This window comes from Maylandia zebra, linkage group LG22 (assembly GCF_041146795.1).
Source record: "Maylandia zebra isolate NMK-2024a linkage group LG22, Mzebra_GT3a, whole genome shotgun sequence".
Classification (NCBI taxonomy): Eukaryota; Metazoa; Chordata; class Actinopteri; order Cichliformes; family Cichlidae; genus Maylandia; species Maylandia zebra.
This window is the reverse complement of record NC_135187.1, coordinates 7,002,335-7,023,604: the sequence shown is the minus strand read 5'-3', so window position 1 is coordinate 7,023,604 and position 21,270 is coordinate 7,002,335. Positions and strand designations below refer to the sequence as shown.

Here is a 21,270-nt window from a genome sequence, read left to right as displayed (position 1 = left end):
GGAGGAGGGGGGGGGGGGGGGGGGGGGGGGGGTTTAAAGGGGCCCAAGAGAGCAGAGAGAAATAGCAAAGGTGAACGAGGGGAAAGGAAACCAGTGTGTGCTTGCATACTTTTGCTCAGTTCAGATAGATCCAGCTCTCCCTGTCCACCTCTGTCCATGAATATGATCAGGGGCACTAAACTTAAATGTACACACCAAGACAGCAATATTATCCTGCACTGCAGACCTGATTAACGACTATGGTATATCTCGTTGTGAGAGCAGACATCAAGATATATTCATGGATGTTCAATGCTTTAAGAAATACAATTGTTAAAATGTCACAGCGCCCAAGGTACAACTCTACTATGGCTGCCATTTTTGTGGCTATTATTTTGCTACAATTGATCATGAATACAATCAGACAGGTAGCAAGCTATGCAGGAGGATGAAGAATCAATTTTTGATGCTGAGTACTAAGTTCTGGCCTGATGACCATTGTCCGTATGCAGCACTTACTGAGCTTTTTCAATCCTCTCCTGCCCTCTTCATTTTCTCTGGTCAGTTTTCCCTTCATTTCCTCTTTCCTGCCTTCATTTACCTGCCTAGAGGTCTATATGCAAATCGTCTAACCTTACACCCCTCCTTCTCTCGCTCCCTGTTAACCTCCCACACCTTCTCCCTCTCTCTGCATTGATCAGTTCATAGTGGATTAGCTTCAGTTTGTGATAGCCGTCTGACCCAGCCTGGCCTTGAACAAGCCCTGCTAGCTAATTGAAAGACAGTGAGCTGGTCTGCAGGATTAGACACTACCCAGTCTGTCTGGCTCATTATTACAAACACACAAAAATAAACACACACATACACACGAGGAGAGCGAGATGGGCGGTTTATTGAGCTTTTTGGATGCGTCATGCCAGAAGGGAATAGCCCACAGTTGCAACGCTGAGAGAAATGAGAAAAGTGACTAAGCCCTCAACACAAATTGGATCTTCTGCAAGTATTTGTGTGTCTGTGCATGCTTGTGTTTGTCTCGATGGAGTTTGTCAGTGTGTGTATGTGCATGCGCTCTATCTGCTTATGTAAGTGTCTGTGCACGTGTGTGTATTCTTGTGACTATCGGCACCTGTGTGCAGGAATGAACTGCATTAAAAAATGGAAAAAAAAAAAAAAAAAAAAACAAAGCTAAGAGAGTGGCTGAGTTGTGGCCCAGGGTCTTTAACATTGAAATAGAAAGCAGCCGCAGAAGCACAGAGGTAATCATGAACTGCTCCCTCACCAAGCTTCAGTTGCAGGTAACATCTGACCCTGAGTCCAGTGAAGAATGAGCCTGTGCAACAGCAAATGTGCATATAACAAAATAAAACAAAATAAACGTGTGTGCCGAAGCAGATACGAAACATAAGTACACTGTGGGCTTGTGCATTTAAATCGCAGGATGGTGATTTGTACCACAAAAATCCACAGCGGTGTATATAGAGCACACAGGCTATGGGTGATATTCATGATGTGCTGTATACATTATTTGAAATGTATTTAGTCAACTATTACATGTAATTTTGCCTGGAGCCAGACAGCTGAAGAAGTTTGGATTTGGACGCGAGATTCAGAAACCCACAAACACTGAAAAGCGAGACACGAAGAAATGGGATAAAAGCCCAGGGGAGGTGGATACAGTGCATCATGAGCATGTGTAAGCGTGTGCTCGTTTGTGCATTCAAGGGTCACCCACATGCTGCCTCTCCCTGATTGAAACCAGCAGTGCCTGGCTTGGCTCAGCTCGCTCAATGAGCTCACCCTTCTCTTTTGACTGCTGTAGTAAAAGGGAAAGTCTTGACTGCATCAACCCACGCGGGCCCCAAGCGTGAAATATTCAGGTAAAAAAACGAATACCCCATTTTAAAATATTTAAACCACATACCACACAACACTCAACCCCTTCGGCCCCTCGGCTTCTTTTCCAACTCTGACTCATATCAATAATGTACCCGTTTCGATCAGATGGATCTATTTCAAAGTCGAGATGGAGATTAGCTGATTGGAATTCAATTAAGAGAAGGTTCTTGACTGGAATTTAACCACAAGTGGCTCCTTTAAAGAACAACATTAACATTTCAGCTAGCCAAGTCCACACACTGGTCACTTCAAAGCTAAGAATGAAATACTGTAATCCTGAGAAAGTCTCGTCGACATATCACACGCTTCAAAACTGGCCAACAGGGTCATGTAATATCAATTAAGTAGAATTTTAAAAAATGGGAAAAAAAACTTTTAAACAACACAGTGGGAAAGCTTTTTTATCTGCAACAAATGTTAAAGAGTTACATCACAGGAGCACAGAAATGGAAGAATAATTCCAGACAATTTTAAACAGTTTTTCTTATTCACAACTCGACGCTTGCTTAATCTCAGCTGGCGGTGGCTTTCGTCTGACTCCTGCCTGTTCCAGGGAACAAAACACAAACACCACCTGTAGGAAGCGATGCTGTTGCGTCTGTGAAAAGAACCGCCAAAAAACCTCCGTTGTTGAAAAATGTGGCATCTCAGTTTTATTCTTTGTCACTGTCTTGAAGGACAAAAAACAGGACCGCAGACAGCTAAGAGTGTAACACTAAATTCTTGGCTTGCTTCCCAGAAAATAATCTAGCAGTGAGACTTGGAATAACAACACTTTTTAGTCTGTGGCACCAGCATCCTCTCAGTTTCTGTGTTTTCACCTTTTGAACCCTATTTTGGTTCATTTTCAGTTAATCAAAGGCCTAATCCCTCTGTTAATTCTGCTAATTTGTTCCTGTACCACACAGCCACTCTCACAAATTTACAGCCATTATGCTCCATGTTAGTATTTTAAGCTAATTACAGGCCTAATCCTAATTAGGTGTCATTTTTGTACCTACAACACAGAACAAGAATTTTCCTAAATATCACTCTACCCACTTTTGTTAATTATAGTTTTACTGAATGGTAAACTCTTTGGACCAGAGACCTTGTTTTAAATGCTTTTTTGCTACATTTCCCATGTAATATACTAGAGTTTCATTTCTGATGTTCTGCCTGTAATTCAGCATTGGAGTTTACATGGATATGTTTGACATTTTAGTTCTAACCAGTGTCTACAGACACACTGAGGGAGTGGAGATGCAGTACCTTGGAAAGGCCATGCAGCTGCTGGCACATGCTCACAGGCTGATGTTGGGACTAAACTTTTGACCTTTTGGTTAAAAGCCCTCATGTCTCTACCTACCCTCCTGCTTCAAAAACACATCTATTATCATTCCAATGCTGTTGTCTTGCACTACATAGAGAGGAACAAGAGGCACTGTGCTATACTTACATTATGTTAAATGAATTACAGACACAGAGAGTTATTACGCTGCAATGAGATCTTAATGCTTGATTCTTGGCCTCCACTCTGCTCTAACTTGGATGGTGCATCTCCACTTTTCATAGTAGTAGAGTAAGTTTTTTTACTTTAATGAAATTATACCAAACCTTTGCATTTAAAGAGCACACTGCCTCCAAAGAATAATAATAAACATTTTAATTGCCAGCATGTCAGAAAGTCTACTCCCACACAGTTGTATAAACATCCTACTGAGCAAGAGCAGCCTCTGCATTGCATTGGAGAGGCGTAATTAGTCTCCACATTATATATACACATATAATATTCGATAACTGCAAGAGACAGAGCAGATAATTGCTCACTTATGTGTTGTGATTTACTTGCTTGCTCACAATTTTCCCCTTTTCTGTTTCTTCTGTTATGACTGTCACTTTATGTAGAGCTCAAAATACAAAATGCTTTTTAGCCACACTACGTTAAAGTTTATTAGTTGCTTTGGCACCAACTGATTATATATTAAACTGAATGTAAGGTCTGTTATGCAGCATTTACTACAGGCTGCTGTCGAATACTCTGTGCTTCAGTTTTACTTGGCATTCTTCACAATACTCAGGGATGCTAAACCTGTGTTGCCAGGGGCCATTTTCTAAGCATTACAGCAGGTCAGGGGCCGGTTAATGAACAAAGAAAAATATTTTAGTGAAAATTCAGTGAAAATAAGGGTTAGTCCTCAATGACTGAATCTAAATAAATTAAATGCATTTCCCTTATCTTATGAAATTCATAAAAAATTGCCAAACTATATTAGTTTGACACAAGAACTGACACTAAACCTAAGAGGCAAATACCTTATTTCACTCTGTTTAATAGCTGCTACTGCATGTCATTGGGAATGGCTTTGGTTACAGCTGAACATTAACTGGAAACTTAGTGACAGGGATGGGAATCGAGAACCAATTGTTAATCTCTACTTGCACTTGCGCTAAAATCAGCTGATTTCAGTTAATGTGCCAGAGGATGAAAATAATAGCACAGTGTAAAGCGTGGATATGGACATATGGACATTTTCTTGGTGTTGGACTGTAGCCTATAGGTTTATATTGTTATAACTGGTAATTATGAGATGATGTGTTTTGGTCATTTTACATAGAAACACTAAAGCAATCTAATGTCTAATGTCTTTGATATACTGCTTAGCGATGGTGGTGACTCTCAAAGCGGAGCCAGAGAGAATCGATAAGGAATAAAATTGATATGTGATATTGATGATGGAATTGGAATCATTAAATTCTGATCATTCCCATCCCTACTTAGTGAGGCAGAAAATGGTCAAGTTGTCAAAGTGAAACTTGATTGGCCCCCAGAGAACAAATGGAGTATAACTGTGTTATAATATAATTTTTTAAAAAACATTAGAAGAATGCTGTTAGCCCAACATCTTTCTGAAAAAGTTAAAACGACAAATTACACCAATACGTTTCGTGGGATAGCCTCCTTTGAGTCCTAAGGTCATTGTGGCTCTACAAAAGTCTGCCATTGAGCGCCGAAACTCTACGAACAGGAGATACGACGATTTTACACCAGTGTTCAATTATTACAAACTTCACAGTAACCTTTTCCACTGATCGCCTTGGGTCAGTCACACAAAAAGCTCTAGTCATAGACAACAAATATGTAGCAGTGGAAATTCACAGTTTCACAGTCTCTGTTTCTTGGAGGCCCCACACTGGTGGTGGTAATCTGTTGTCTGGAAGGTCATCCTGCTCTGAGACAGAGAAACAGACTAAAGTTACAGCTGTCGGGTGCCCAGTGATACAGAGGTGAGATATAAACCTCCCCCCAACTCAAATCTCTCTATGTGAAAGACTTCTCACCCCTGCCCTAGGCGTATGTGTGTGTTTGTGTATTCCCTCCAGGTATGTGTGTGATAAGCCATAGCCTGAAGGCCTTCTCCTCAGCTCTTATCTCCCTGACAGACGTTACCCTTGCATGGCTGCGGCCCCAGCAGTCACTCTGAGGGCGCGAAAGCAGGGTTCTCTCTCAGCTTTCTGGAAGTTTTTATCAGATCTTTTTGGCTTTGTTTCTGATTGTCCAGGAAAATAACACACACACACACACACACACACACACACACACACACACACACACACACACACATATATATTTTTGGGAAATTGAGCTCAACTGTAAAATGATTTCAGAGTGGAAATGAAGCTCATCTAGATTAAATGACTCCCCGTGTTACTGCCAAGATTCATCTGAGGTGTTAGAAAAACACAAGTGATAGGAGATCAGTAATTACCAAGTCTGAAAGTCACAGTGAAATCCTAAATGAATTTTCACATCATGGACATTAATTATACTTGATTACGTCGAGGATATGAACAAACTGCGTTTTGTTGTTGTATTTAAACCTTTTATCCATCTTGCTTTTATTTAAAAATCAAACAATTTTACAACTTCGCTTGAGCAAAACTAAATTTGTTCATACATCACAATGACTCTCAGCTGTCGAACGACCTGGCAGAAAAGATCAGTCACTTTTAAAGACTTTCTGTTTCTGTTCTGCTTTTTCTTGCTGCCTTGTAAAATGTTTTTATTTTATTTAAAGCACTTTAGGACAAGTGCAATCTTCTCGTTAATGCTTCTCTAACATCATACTTTTTGTTCTCGGTGAAAAAAACAAATGATGTAGAATGTGTTATTATTTTAGGCACATCTTGCTTTGGGAGACACATTTCTTAATAGTCACACGCAGACATACCACGCTGTCTTGCAGTGGAGCTCTGACAGCTCTGTTTGTTTTTTTTCTTGCAATTTTGACAGAACCAGTGATAAATCACAGCTGTATGTTTTGAAGCAGACAGGCCAGTCACAGACAGGTCGTGATAATAATAAGGTAAAAACAAAGAAACTGCAAGGTGCACAAATTTCCACAAACTACTTGGAGAAGAAACAACGCCAAGCTAAATCATCCAATAGGGAAATCTCTCTGAAGCTTCAAGACTAAATAAAGCAAGCAAAGGATTTTCTTACAAAATAGTATATGTATTTAATCACTGAATACTGCCACACGTCCCCATCTCAGTCACTCAGTTTTCCAGCTTTGTAAAGCAGTAGGCAATTATCTAGTCCAAGCACAAACCACAACTGAACTTTTCATCCACACCTCCCACAGCTACAAGATGTTCTCTAGGAAGGAGTGTTGTTCTTTTCAACGCTATAGTTTTATACCCTCGGGTGCAAATTAAGTGAAACTGAATCAGCTTAATCAAGGCATGAAGATTAGATAAGATCTTACTAGAAGTCTAAACAGGCGGTCTTTCTCTGTCTGTTACTGCAGCAAGACATCAGCTATACAGGAGGCCCCAAAGAGCTGGAAGGACAGTTTAAGGGTTTAAGTCTTTACTTACTTTACCAAAGCCTGAGATGCATAGTGTATCACATACTACAGAGATGCTCCTCTGTACAGTTACGAGAGCCTCAGATACATGTGGCACTAAAGACAGAGGCTAAAGGTTGGGCATTAACCTTCCACTTTTCTCTCTTCTGAAATAGTTAAATAATTAATCAACAGACTGATCAGCAACAAATTATTGGCAACTTCGATAGTCAGGTCATCTGATGAGGTTTATTTCACTGTGCCTGCCTCGTCTTATTATTCAGTGCGCTGATTGCGTTTGGCACAAATGATCGCTCAGGCACCTTTTTAGTGGAGGCATCCCATAATGATGTTCTGAGGGCATTTAAAATCAGAACAAAGAGGCTGTTGTAGGTCAGCAACAATGGACTAGGCTTCCCTCAAATGGCAACTTATCTAATGAGGTTTGTTGCCAACTAATGATTGTTCTGAAAATCCTGTGGAGGTTGTTCCATTTTGCTGCAATCAGCAACATGACCTGTAGCTCTATGTCATATTTAAAAAAAACAACAATGGGGATAACACATACCAAAGATTGGTTGCCATATCAACAATGGTTTCACCAGATAAACATGATTAATACGGACTTTCTGCAGAAGATCAGCTAGAAAATCTCTAATCCAATGAGAGAGTCCTGGAGTTACCCCCAAATTTATTAGCTGCTGGAACAAAATGTGTGTCCTCATTGTTAAAAAGGCTGAAGAGCCACAAATAAAGTCCTTGTCTGAGCATCTTCCTTTCTTCGTGTTTCCTGTTATCTTTGTGAATGATGATGATGATAATGAAGGGAATAAAACCAAGCTATCTGAAGTCTCGCTGGCCACTGAGACTCATGGAAAAGAAAATGTTCAGTATTTTTTTCTTCATTTTCTATTTAACACTACATTTTTACAGGGAGAACAGCACAGTAATTTTGCAGTGCAATGCATCACAGCATTTAAGGCACTAATTTCCAAGGTTGAATAGAAGGGCCTTTAAATCATTATAAAAAGATGTACGACTTTTTTCCAGGCTGCTGTTGAGATTATAATGCAAAATTTGTACAGTACTCATCTTTAATATAAAACACTTCATTACAACAATTCCTTTGCTTAACCTGTACCTAATCTTTGAATGTGTGATTCAAACCTATGTGTGATTCATTTAGCTTGTACAGAGGTTAACCCAGGCTTTATGTCATAGAGAGTTGGTGCCAGCATTTTCCCCTATGGCCAGATCGTCTGATTACTTTATGCACAGAGCGCCACGGTCCAATTTGTCTGTGTGTGCATGTGTAAAACATTGTTGTGTATGTGATGTGTCTGCACAGTGAGTATGTATCTTTCCAGTGGACGGCTATCTCACTTGCTGCAGGCGATCCAGGAAATGCTTCTCCACTGGTCCACTCAGATGTGACTGTGTGTATAAATGTGTATAAGGGTGTGAATATGAGGGTGTGTGTGTGTGTGTGTGTTGAACAGCAACAACCGCCCCCAGCCCACTGCCAGCTGGACTCCCCCATGAAAGGACTTTTTTGTATGGGGGGGTGTGGGAGGTGGAGTGATGGGCTGAGGGATAGAGGACAGAGGGGGTCACAGCCTCCTGCCAGCTCACTCTTTCAGACTGGACCAGAAGCCATCAGAGTCCTAGGAGGACTTTCCTGCCACTCTCCTCCTGCTGTTACCTCCGTCTGTACCTCCCCATCACAGCGTCCTCGCCCCAAACACTTGCCTCTATCTCGGTTTCGAGCCCTTCTGCAATCATGCTGTCTTTATTCTACTGCCCACCCCAACTCATACCCCCGCCCCCAAGCCAATCTTTTTTTTTTTTTCCTGCCAATACCGTCTCCCACTCTCCTCTCTGGGCACGGTGCACTGGGCAGATCCAGCTGGCGCAGTGGCAACCAAGCAAGCCATGCATAGCTGGCATCATGTGCATGTTGACGGATGGGATGCAGGGTGGGGCTGGAGTGTGCGTGTTTAGTTGTGTGTATCAGTCTCTGCGGATATTGGGCGGGGGGATGCTCTACACACTTGACTCTCATCAGCGAAAAACAAAAATCTCGAGCTGTATGACAGTAACATTTATTCCTGAGAGCTTAAGATGGATGAGAGGGAAATGGGCCAGGAGAGTGTGTGCTGTGTGTGGGTGTCCGTGTTTATTACGGCTCTCAAAATGCCTCCAAGTAGTTCAAGCTCTTCTTTCAACTCGTCTTGACCCCCCTTCTTTCCTTCCTTTCTCCAACCCCTTTCCCTTTGCCTCACTTCCCTTTCCCCATCACTGTGGTCTTTCTTATACAGTCCATCCAGACTGCATTTAAAACATGAACCTATCCTATCGAGGCTCATAAAGTAGCATCCTATCAGCGAGAGGTCCCTTTCACATTTCACAAGGGACTATAGTATACGAAATTACAAAAAATAGCATCATTTCGGAATAAGTAAGGCACCAAGCTAACTATCGAGAGCTGAGTTCTTAAAGTGAGAGGTAGTTTAATGTCACAATCAAAAGAAATGCAGGTTTAAATCACTTCAAAATTTCCTTCACTTTCCCAGAATCAAGTCGATCTTTTATATACAGCCAATTCTACCACAATACAGCTCATCTCCATCCTTCTCCAAGCAACAGAGGCTGTGGGACATCACGACACGTGACGGCTGCTTGACGGCAGCAGAAAAGCGAGACAGCATGATACTTTCATCTACCATTTAGCAGAACAGAGAAAAGATGTTAACAGTTCTCAGCGGGGAAATTAGCAGGGCGTTATGAGCCCGTGTACACAGAGTGCCTGGGATATTAACTGTTACATTATGGGAAGCTGGGGTCTTCCATGCCAAACGGTTTACAACTCATGCTGAGAGACTGGAACTGGCTTCTGCCACAAGTGGCAAGTGGTGAATTTGTAATAATAGAGCACAAGCTGCAGAACAACAATCAGTATCGCTCTGATTTAATAATTTAAAATACATGATGCCTAATAAATTCAACAACAGTCAGTAAAACCTCTACTATAGAAATGCTGTAGAAGTTCTTTAAATATAGCTATAGCTTGGAGTCACAATGTGAAGTATCTGTATAGCACAGTTTAGCTATATCACAACATACCAAACCACAATTTAATTCATTACGGCTCCAGCCTCCACAGCATTCGATAACTGCGCTGACCTTTGATACGGCCAACCTCGTTGGTGAAAGGGTTACTTGTAATGGTCTCCTTCCTTGACTAAACCTGTAGCCTGAGCTGAACTAATTGGCTCAATAAATGCATGTTGATACGGGTCACTAGAGAGAAATCACAATTTAATGCCAAAAATGTCTCAGCGCAAGGTGTAATTGTTGAATGATTGGACGAGTTTTACCGTGAAGCTGTATAAAATGAAAGGCAAAAAGGAACACCGAGGTTTGTGTTTTTCATAAATACCGGCGGTATAAAAAGGAACACCACTCCAACATATAATTAAGGTGAATATCACACTGTTGCATGATTTCCCTACTGAAAACCACGAGTTGCACATAAATTTGAAAGCACTGGAAGTTAAATCGCTTGATTCAAACCATATCAGACTGACAGTATCATGTTTTGCTCATAGCATGATTAATTAGCTCACTAGAGTCAGTGGTTCAACTCTCGGTGTGTGCTTTCATTAGCCACTCACATGTCGGTGAATCGGTCATTGAGCCGAATGTTTGCTGATGATTTTTACAAAGGTGAATCAAATGATCCATTCCTGTTGTAATTCACTACCAGTGGCAGACTGGCCATCTGGAGTGCTGTGACTTTTCCCGGTAGGGTTCTTTTCGAATTGGGCCAATGCAAAAGAACAGAAATTGAAATATTCACTGGGCCGTGGATCTGATGACAGACCTGGTGGAGTGAAGAAGACTCATTACAGTTCATGATTCACCTGCTTTCACCACAAATAAGAGCTTATTTGATGTCATTTACAATGCCAATATTCATAAATGCCACAGTGTCTTGAAGGGGCAAAGATTTAATCATAAATTACTTTTATATTTATATAAAGTATTATAAGCATAGAAAGATCACTGAACATGCTCATGCCTGATGGTGTGTTGTTGAGTTTTACTTCAGTTGTTTAATTCCTCACAAGCAGTCACGTTGCAGAAAAGGGATGAGAACTAAGCAGTCAAACAAAAAGATGTTTTTTCTGAGTGCTGGACTCAAATTCTATAAGTAAACGTTGCAAAAATGAGAGATTAAGTCGCTTTGTTACTTTATATCATCTAGCTGTTTTGCTGCTGTGGAAAAGAAGCAAACCCTGAAACACCAAGGACACATTTAACCATCTCAAAGTCTGGGCTTAAAACTGTCAGTTCACAACCAGGTGCTGGATGATCTGGCTCCATTTTCTAATTCAATAAATAAAATGTATTAAATAAGTTCCACCTTTGTTAAATGCCTTATACACTTACATAATTTAATCAAAGCTTTCAGAAGTACACAGAAGTAAACACTCTTCCCCAGATAAGCTGTGGCAGTTTTATCATTTATTTGCTTTATCAGATAAATGTTATTGTTGATAACAGGTCTTCCTCTGTATCATTCTGTCACACTGTAGAAGCTAGATAGGTAGAAAACCTCCAGCAGACGTTAAGGCTTTAGTTTTGGTTTATCAGTGACTGTGATTGCAATTCTAATTCAGTCCTTAATTTAGGTGCTTTAACCTTGATTGGACAGCCGAAGTCATTTATGGGGTTTTGATGAGATGGTCTAACTCAGAAGCGCAGGACATTTTTTCCTTTCATTGCCAGCTCCTATTGATTATAGGCCAGCAGTTGTAAAGAACGACATTGAAATGAAATGCATTTCAAAGATTTATGTCTGATGCCTGAAAATTCTTGAGCTGATATGTTGGACCTGTGTGGAAACAATGGAATGCGCATTTTCCAAAAAAAGGGAATTTTCCACGGTGTTTAAGGACACTTTGGCTGTTCTCTGTCAAATTCTATCAACACGTTGTTGAGTTTTACTTCAGTTGTATAATTCATCACAAGCAGTCACGTTGCAGAAAAGGGAGGAGAACTAAGCAGTCAAACAAAAAGCCTTTTTCTTCTGAGAGCTGGACTCAAATTCTATAAGTAAGCATTCCAAAAATGAGAGATTAAGTCGCTTTGTTACTTTATATCATCTAGCTGTTTTGCTGCTGTCGAAAACAGGCAAACCCTGAAACACCAAGGACACATTTAACCATCACAAAGTCTGGGCTTGATGTCAGTTACTTAGAAAGATGAAACATTTGCCTGTCCTCAAAGAGTTTAAAGTGTGTGCGGATAGCGTGAAGGTTTTACTTGTGTCTGTAAAGGATTTTAGAGCGTTAACTCTTATTTTATGTGTATTATGCGTGTGTGTGTGTGTGTGTGTGCTAGTAGGGGAAAGTATACCCTCCGTGATACTTTGAGTCAGTCTCAATGCTATGCTTCGAGCAAGAACAGTAGCAGCTTAGCCACTTCTGAACCTCCCACACTCCCAGCGCACCGTCTGGCTACAAAGAATCTTTTTTCTCAGAGGAAACAATTCCAATCTTCTTCTCCGATTTCCCACGGATTTTCTAAATGTAGTTTTCACACTCTCTTTTGGCAAGAGTGTATGATTTTTGTTCTTTATGTTTTCTCTTCCTTTGTTGTAAAGCTCCACATGGTGATTATGCTAACAAATTCTTCTAAAAAAAAATGTGGAAGGAAGAAAGAAAAACATTTTGACCAGTCAAGCAGTCAGTGTGGAGTGCACTGTAGAAACACACACACACACACAGTGATTAAAATGACACTAACAAGATTTGAGGCCTGCCCGCTGACGTGCAATGAGGCATTTCAACATCCAGACTTGTTCCTGGGTTTGTGTTTGCGTGCTTGTGAGTTTAGAGGTGTGTGCATGTGTGTAGGATTCGTATATTGAAGCATCAGAAGGCAGGGGGGGGGTAGAAGAAGAAACTGTGACCGAAAGTCGTGGCAACAGTGACCAAATCATCTCACTGGTAAATGTCAAAAGTCAAGACCCAGCAGAAAGATCAAGACTGCATGCAGACACCACCATTATACTGTTACCAGAAGGAGAAATTCAAAGGTGAAAGAGGAAAGAAAATGTGAACGACTCAGTTCCCTTGTTTAGTAAGTGTTAGTCAAAAAAAATGCAATGAAAGGAAAAGGTAAGAAAAAACTAAACAAAAAAAGAAAAACAAGAAGAAAACCAAACCTGGGCAAACTGGCTCACACCAACTTGAACCCCTTGAAAGAATCTGGGAATCGTCCAACAATCCCAGCACCGCTGCATCCACTGCAGGGCCAAAACTCTTGTAGAAGGGCCTATCATACACCACAATTCACTTTGAATTTGCATCCAGCAGAGCTACAGATTCCCGCTGCAGTGTAGCCGTGCAAAGTTCAGTTTCAAGAGAGTGCTTTCGATCGGAGGTTATAAACACCGGCCCTTGTCTTGCATTTTGGCCCTGCTGTGGGGAAAGGGTCAATCAAAGGCCTCCACTGTGCCTCGCTAAAATTTGGCCAGTGAGGAGGAAAACATTTAAAAAAAAACAATCCGATGTGAAGACTGAGAGAGATCAGCATCCCTGCAGCTCTCAGATCAGCTCTGATCCCAGAATGTGTGCATGGGTGAGAGAGAAATGTATGTTTCTGTGCATGCGTGTCTGCAAGTGTATCCATCCACCGGAAGAGGCGTATGAGACTATATGTGCATGCATATGTGCACTGGGACAATGTGGAATATTGTCAGGGAACTAGCATGGCTCACAGTGTGTGTGTGTGTGTGTATGTGAGTGTATGTGTGTGCAAGCAGTGATCACATGCTGTTTGCTGTATTCCTGCTGGGTGTGATGGAGTATTGTGTTGGGTCACCAGTGTGTATTCATCATATTGACTGGTAAATATACATGGATTTCCATTTCATTTGTGCAAACGTCCACACATATACAAGGCGTGTGTGCTTGTTTGTGTGTGTGTTGTCACTGTGTTAATAGACTCACCAATGACAACAGTGGTGATTTGGTTCCTGCTGGACCCGAGCCGATTCTTGACCTCACAGATGAAGGTGGTGTTGACAGCATCATCCACCTTCCTCACTGTCAGCTTGTTGCCCTCCACCACCACTGTTTCTGGCAAAGGACCAGAAGCCCTGTTGATGGGGAAAAGATGAGAAGGAAGGCGAAGCAGGGAGGACATAAAAGTGAGGTCGTGAGTACAGGTTTTTGGTGAGATCACAAAGGATCAGAGCAGAGAGGAATGGAAAAAAGTAATGAAGAAGTAAAGCAGGAGAAGTAAGTCATTGTGTAAATCAGGGATAACAAGAAAAGACGAGACGAGACGGTGGGGACGAAAAGGAAGCAGTGACGAGGTCATATATTTGGAGAAATTGGATAAATAAGATGAGGGGGAAAATTGAAAAGACAAAATCATGAAAGAAAGAAGGAGAATAAAGAAAAAAAAACAGAAAAAATGGGAAAAGACAGAAAATGTGGTTTGAGGAACATGGTTTGTTGCTGCAATATTCAAAGATGGCAGTAATGTGTGAAAAATCATGCGAACAGCCATTCTGTCTCCCTGCTCAATATTCATAAAGAGAAAGCAAGCCATCTGTCCATCAGAACGACTTTTTTTTCTTTTTTTAAAAAACACAAAAGCATTTGAATGTCTACTTAAAAAAAATATTTTGCCAAAGCATGGCAAAGAAACATCCTCTGCCAAGGCCAGTGCCCCAGTTTTGTGATTTTAATGAAAAAGTTCCAGATCTGTACGTAATTTAGTGGGTTTTTCCTTTGCCCATATTCTTCCTCTCGGAGAAGTTTCTGTGTAATGTTGCTGATAAACAACCAGGCAAACAGGCCTTCAAAAAACCACCTGGCTCACCATTTGCCCTTAACTACCATTACAGCGAAAAAGAAGATTGTCAGGCACATTTCTGCAGGGATTACAACTAAAACCCAATTTACAAGAAGGTTAGGAGTAAAATGTAAATAAAAGCAGAAGGCAATAAGACAAAAAGCATCCCAGATATCCTGATGGATTAAGTGTGACCCTTACGCAGTCCAGGTGATTGTTGTGGGCTCGGGGTTGGCGTTAGCCAGGCAGACCAGCGTGGCATCAGAACGGCCAACGTACCAGTTGTGGTCGTATCCCTCAATGGACACAGAGGGTAGATCTGAAACACAGAAAAGAGTCACAATAACTTTGAATTTAATCATTTAAATTACAGAAAAATGTTGGAAAATAGCAACAGCTCTAAAGTTTTGCATCAGTTTCATGAACTCAAACAAACAAAAACCAAGTTCAGATTTAATCCTCATGTATCCAGAGGGCATTAAAAAAAAAAAAACAAGGTAATCTTAGCACAAAGAAGGCTGTGTGTGTGTGGAAATTTCAAAAAAGCCTTCCTTGTGGCTTTCTTTCCCTTCAGGTTTGAAAAAGAAAAGCAAGTGAGAGGACTATAGGTGTGAGGAGAGGACAGTGTGTCAATGAGAGTAAGAAGAAGCAGGACAGGATGGTAAGTGTGTGGTGTGATGTGTGTGTTCCTCCTAGAGTGCGCTGACCTATAAAAGCTGATCTGAGTTACACAGTAGACAGGAGACATGATCCTTCACACCATCACTAAACTAACACAAACACAGCGAGGAATCACGCTGTGTGAGCATGCCTGCTGCAGGTCTCCTATCTCTGCGAGCACCAATTTTAAGTACAAGGACATGTTTTTCCACTCCTCACTAAAGGCTACTTCTACTTGAAATTTACTTTGAATTAAGTTTAAGTTGGGATTTCAAACAGATGAATGAGTGTCCCCTCAAAAGAACTACATGTGCATGACATGCACACACACATAAAGTACACACAAACAGGGCACGATGGAAAAAGTTCCTCGACTCCATAAAAAGCATAAACCTTGTTTGATGAAATGTGACCTCTATTTCCTGAACTGAATAAGCAGAGAAAACACTGATGGATGGGTGGATCCCCTTCAATGGACTGCTCCTGCTTATGTAGGTTGTTGCCTGAGAGTTTTCTTGCGACCACTTGCACATACCCATCAGCTGAAAGTATCCCATGCAACAAAGGCAACCCCTAAACCTGAATTTCATTTCAGCCAGAGGATTAAGTTACAGGTAGCCAAACCTGGGAAGTAAAGTCAGTGAAAAGTGACAATTGCTATTTGAACCTAACACTTTTTTTTATCAGCAGTAATCTTCAAAACTTTATGCAGACATAATAAAAGCTATGATAAAAATCACAGACGGTTGCAAGTGATCAGTACAGGACTTCCACAGATATACATATCTGGAGGTGTTTTTGCTTTTTATTTAAGAAAATGCATCTTGTAGATACTAAATCTGGGCACGTGCATACAGTACATACTGAGATGTACACTTCTTGAAAGGTAGTTAAGATAATTTAAAAGCTTGACTTGCAGCCATATCACTGTGAATGTCACAGAACAGTCAGGGGTCTTGTCCTCGTAAGACAAGTGCATGTAAGAACAACAATTCTCTCAACAACATTTGACATGCACGCTTTGATTGTGTGTGGATGCCACCTAAAATTTAGAGATTACAAAACCAAGCCGAAAGAAGACAATCTGTTCCATCTTTGCAGTAACCGGCAGCAAGGTCACACCGTTGAGACGATGCTGGCGGCATTCCTAAATCTCTTGAAAGCCACGCTGAACCTGTGTAATATTTTAATCCCATGCAAATTAGAATGGAATTTAATGGATTCATTTAAAGCAATGTGTGTGTGTGTGTGTGTGTGTGTGTGTGTGTGTGTGTGTGTGTGTGTGTGCTTATTTGTGTGCAAAATGTGTGTTTGTGATTTTTTTCTATGCACCCGAGGGCCAAAAGACCTAAAAGGACAAATTAAAGAAAATTCTTTGGGGGCATTTTCTTCATCTTACTTCTTAAGCGCTCTCTGTACAGTTTGGGTTTACTGCAGATTGAACATTCTGAGTTTCCATACGCATCTGCTTCATCTGTCCTCATATTGCATGTAATTAAAGATTTCTAAGTGCATGCATTTGTCATAATCTGCTGATAAATTAACAACTAAGGAGAACCAGCAATGAACGCAGAGCCCATTAAGGATGCTACAATTAATAGTGCACAAAATCCTACAGTTTTATCAGCAAAGGATTACACTCCAAAACAGGATATAAGCAACAGGCTGCTGGGTGCATTAGTTGCTAACCAAGGATCTTGTGGTACAGTTAGACATACCGAATAAACCAACCTTGGCTGAGTTTGCTTTTGGCTGGTTTTAAGCTCATTACCTCAGTTATTCAGCAAAGAGTTCCAGCAGTGGACTGCAACATGATATACCACTGTAATTTAATCAATTCCAAGTACACAAATACTGTCAGCGAAAACTTGTCCTTGTTAGATCATGATGTGCATTCACGAGGCAGTTCGCAGTCTTTCTGCGTTCATTTGCACCACTATCCCAAACGTGTTGTCACATATTCTGCAGGTTTGCTATACTATTTCGACAATGGCAATGTCGGCAATTTGTTTATTTTCTCTAGAAAATTACTGTTTAGTCAATTTTATTTCAATTGCAATTTTTCCCCTTGTTGTTCCCACCAGTGGGGCCCTGCCGTGAATTCAAGTAACACTGCATTACAGAAACAGTATATAATGCCTCTCAGTTAGTGGTAAAGCACTTGCAAGTGACTGTGAAAGTTAAGGGCTCCAGGTTCTTTGAAAAGCACTGATCTGCGTCTGAAATTGCATGCACTTTCAAGTTATTTAAAACTTTAGTTGGTCTTGTGATCATTGAAATAAAGTACCCCGTTAGGGAACACAATTCTAAGTGCTTTGTTCAAGAGTGTATATATGTGTGTGTCTTCCTTACACTCCACAGATAGCTTGATGGGGTAAACCCAAGGCTGCTTCTGTGTCTTCTGGTTGACTCTGCAGATCACTTCCCTGCCGTTGTCTGCCGGTGTAGGGACCAGCCGATACTCGCTGCGTACCGTCACCGTGCCGTCTGGCCCGCTCGTGGTGCTGGTCGAATGATTGCCTCCCACTGGCGCCAACCACTCGATCGTGGCTGCTGGTTTGGCGTCCGCTGCCTCACACCGGGCTACCACCACCGACTTGGTGCCAGCTTGGACAGTCACACCATTGGCCGAATTCTTGGGCTTGGCTGGGGGGATGATAGATAAGAAAGACAAGGGGGGGAGTTAAGTAGGAGAGTCCAAGACAGAAGGCACGGAGGGGGAAACAGAGAGAAAAGAAAAGTGGCAGTGCAGGGAGAAAGATAAAAGAAGGGCGGTGAATGGAAAGGGACATCAAACAAGAGGCCCAGGGAGAGAAGAAGAGGGAGGAGGGCAGGGAAAGCATAAGAGGAGGAGGTGGTTCAGTTTGTTGTGCATATATACTGTGGTGGCATCCTACTGTGGCTGTAATGAAATACCGAGAGAAGCAGGAGGCCCTCTGGTGTGACTCTGGGCCAGTCCACTTCATAGGGACAGAAAGAGGAAACACACATAGATCCGTAAAACCGCATACACCAGCCAATGCAAGTGTTATAAAGAATCATAATGTTTATACCATGATATGATATGAAAACCGTGTGAAAATGGTCAATTTTATTTGGATAAAACAATCAGTTTTGAGTTACTGTCACCAAAATTGCTTTGCTGGTAATTCCCAATTGAATTGAAGCCAAAATCATACTAGTAGTTTCAACAGCAAAATGCACGAAATTGCTTTCCATCTTTGTAACGTTAGGTTTGTCAAACTGTATAGAACTTCTAGAAAGTGCCAATTTTCCATGAAAACGTCCTACCCTTCTTAGAACAAACTGCTACACTATCAATCTATCAGCAAATATCACCGAATTCCATTATTTTGTGATGTCAAGTCTTGAAATTTCCTTGTTTTGTTACACCCACTCACCTCAAACATGCATCATTTTGCACTGCACAATATGATTTCATAAATTCCCCCCAAACGCCTTTAAATCTGTTTTATGTGTCTGTAGGCTATGCAGAGAGACAGTAATGGACATGCTGAAATTGAAAGATTTTTCATATCAAGAAAAAGTGAGGCAGTTACCAAAAACAGCGTATCGCCTCCTGATTCACTGAGGCTTCTGTTTTGTCTGTCCTCGTCGGTGGATTTCTTTTCATTAAATGGCTCAAGAAAGAAGTCCTTCACTCTAAGGACAGACAAAATCTTTATCTCTGCTGCAAACTCCACTGCTCTAAATTTTAAAAAGTGCCATTTGGTTCCTTAATGTTATAAACAACCAAATATCCATGAGAATAAAATTACAAGGTACTATTAACTTGCAAAACAAACTTTAGCCTTTCCAACAGTGGTAAATGCTTTCCATTAATACTTAATTTTAATTTTTTTTAATGCACCCATTAAAGGTGTTAATTTCAGAACCTGGTAAGACCAGCACTTAAAATAATAATGAAGTTGTATAAATTCACATCACACTTTGATTTGTTCACAGGTATAAAGTCCAGCACAATGTTTCACATTAAATTCAGCTCCTATGACATGTATGTAATGACAGCGAGCAGTCTGACGGCGCTGACCTTAAAAAGAAAATACATAGTAAGTCTATTTTTTCTATTTTTTCCCCACTTTATTTCATGTTCTTTCTCAAAGTTTAAACTTTGGGTGTAAAGTAAGAATCTAGAATGCACAGCATCAGTAGTTGAACAGTTAGATATTTTTCCTCCTTTTCTGCCTCTTTACAAACTAGTTTGAAATGTAATCATGGTTATTACATTAAACTAGCTGTGAATAAATATGCCTTCAATGAAGATGTCAGTTTTATTAGTTTCTAGTCCACCAGAATCCTCTGAGGTTTTAACCAGAAACTGTCATTATCACTGACAAGGGAACATGTCCACCTAAATCATGGAGAGCATTCTGGACATGCTGTGCTCCATGTAAATACCAGATTGGCTGTCACTTCCTAACTATCCTGTGCACATTTGCGGTGCTGGAGCATAACCAGCAGATTCTGGCAAACCCACTACCTTTGTCTCTGTTTTTGCTTTTGTTAATCTCATTTTTTTTCTTTAATTCTGCTCAATGCCTCACTTACATATGGATAGACAACACTGCTTCAGTCAAAATGACTACTGTCAATCAACTTGTTCACGACGAGTGTTACATTTAAAATAGCACAGAGCAGCCAAAGAAATGTCTAGTGGGCTACTGTCCAAGTACTCATGAAACCTAGCAGTGTGGGTAGTGTGTAACTGTGAGGAGGATTGCATCTAATGTGCATTTCTTTCAATTTTGAAATAAATCCCCTCAAATTAAAGCATTTTATGTAGCATCCAGAATCTTAAATGGAATTTGGTGAACCACCAGTCTTGAAGAACAAAAACAGATTTGTTTGCAGGTTAAACTATAGAATAAAAATATGTATCTGGAATCATTTATGGACAAATGCTTCCACTAGCAGCTGAACACAGAAGCATTGTTGTTTCCATTTACTTACTCTTGGTTACAAGGTACAGTATCTGCTGGCTATGCTTGCAGTGCCCACTTCAACCTCAAGGACCACGTATTTTGGAAAAAATGAATGAACTCACTTTCTTTAAACGAGCCTGTCAATCACTGCTAATTAGACATCATTATCTTGCTGCTGCCTCTGGGCATTTCCAAGATTTTTTAAATGGGTGCCAAAAGGGGAGACCATGAACATGCTCATGTGCAGCCTTGTGTGTCATTACAGATTTATTATGTGAAAAGTTCTGTTGCACGAGATTTTAAACATAATTCTGTGTTGGATAATTGTTTTGCAAAGTGTTTAGACTTTTAACTTAATTAAAACTTAAGTACTTAAGCAGCTTAATAATGCACAGTATAATTCATATATATTTAAACTATCCAAAATAAATATAGTCAATATGCAGAATGACACTTTCCAGATTCATGTACATAATATTCTTGTCTCATAATATGGATTTTTTGATCTGTATATCTGTTATGTTGCAGTTGTTGATGATTTTAATTACCTACATATATTAAGGGAGTTCATCTGCAAAAAAATCTAAAGTGCAATAATTGCATCCGAAATAAAACAGAGTAAAAGCTGAAAGCAGGGTAACATAAAAATATTTAACTCAATGACAAGTACATTAAACCTCAGTAAAGGACATGAGTAACTGAACTGTTGCATTCCTTCTGGTCCTATCCAGGCTCTCATAACGATGGTGGGGATTCTCAGATTAACTCCAGTCCAGTGGCTTTGTTGAGGGCCACCGAGGGAAGCCAATTAGATTTGGTCAGGGGGCACTGGGGGAATGGGGGAACACTCCCTGCCTCTCTTTTGGACTGCCTTTGTGTCGTAAGGCCTGCATCACCTCTTTGACGAGAACACGGTTGTGTGCCGTTATAACTTTCTTTCTCCTCTACGTTTCTGTTCTAGCTGCTCACTGATGATTGACTGAGGCCAGCTCTGTCTGTCTATCATCCTTAGCATCTAATCCAGTTTCACCTCCCTCCTTATGTTCCAGCCCTTAAAGTCAGTCATAACAACATAATTACACATCAAGGCT

General features: G+C 40.7%; 1 protein-coding gene across 3 annotated transcripts in view; it reads right to left on the bottom strand.

The window, feature by feature from the left end:
- Positions 1-21,270, bottom strand: part of pvrl2l (PVR cell adhesion molecule related 2 like) — a 324,556-nt gene that overhangs the window by 163,263 nt on the left and 140,023 nt on the right. For all 3 annotated transcript variants that reach the window (XM_004572648.6, XM_076878934.1, XM_004572649.6), the window contains exons 4-6: positions 17,589-17,882; positions 14,778-14,895; positions 13,724-13,872 (exon numbers count right to left, since the gene is read on the bottom strand). In XM_004572648.6, the coding sequence (XP_004572705.1) occupies positions 13,724-13,872; positions 14,778-14,895; positions 17,589-17,882 (561 nt within the window). The remainder of the gene's footprint in view (positions 1-13,723; positions 13,873-14,777; positions 14,896-17,588; positions 17,883-21,270) is intronic.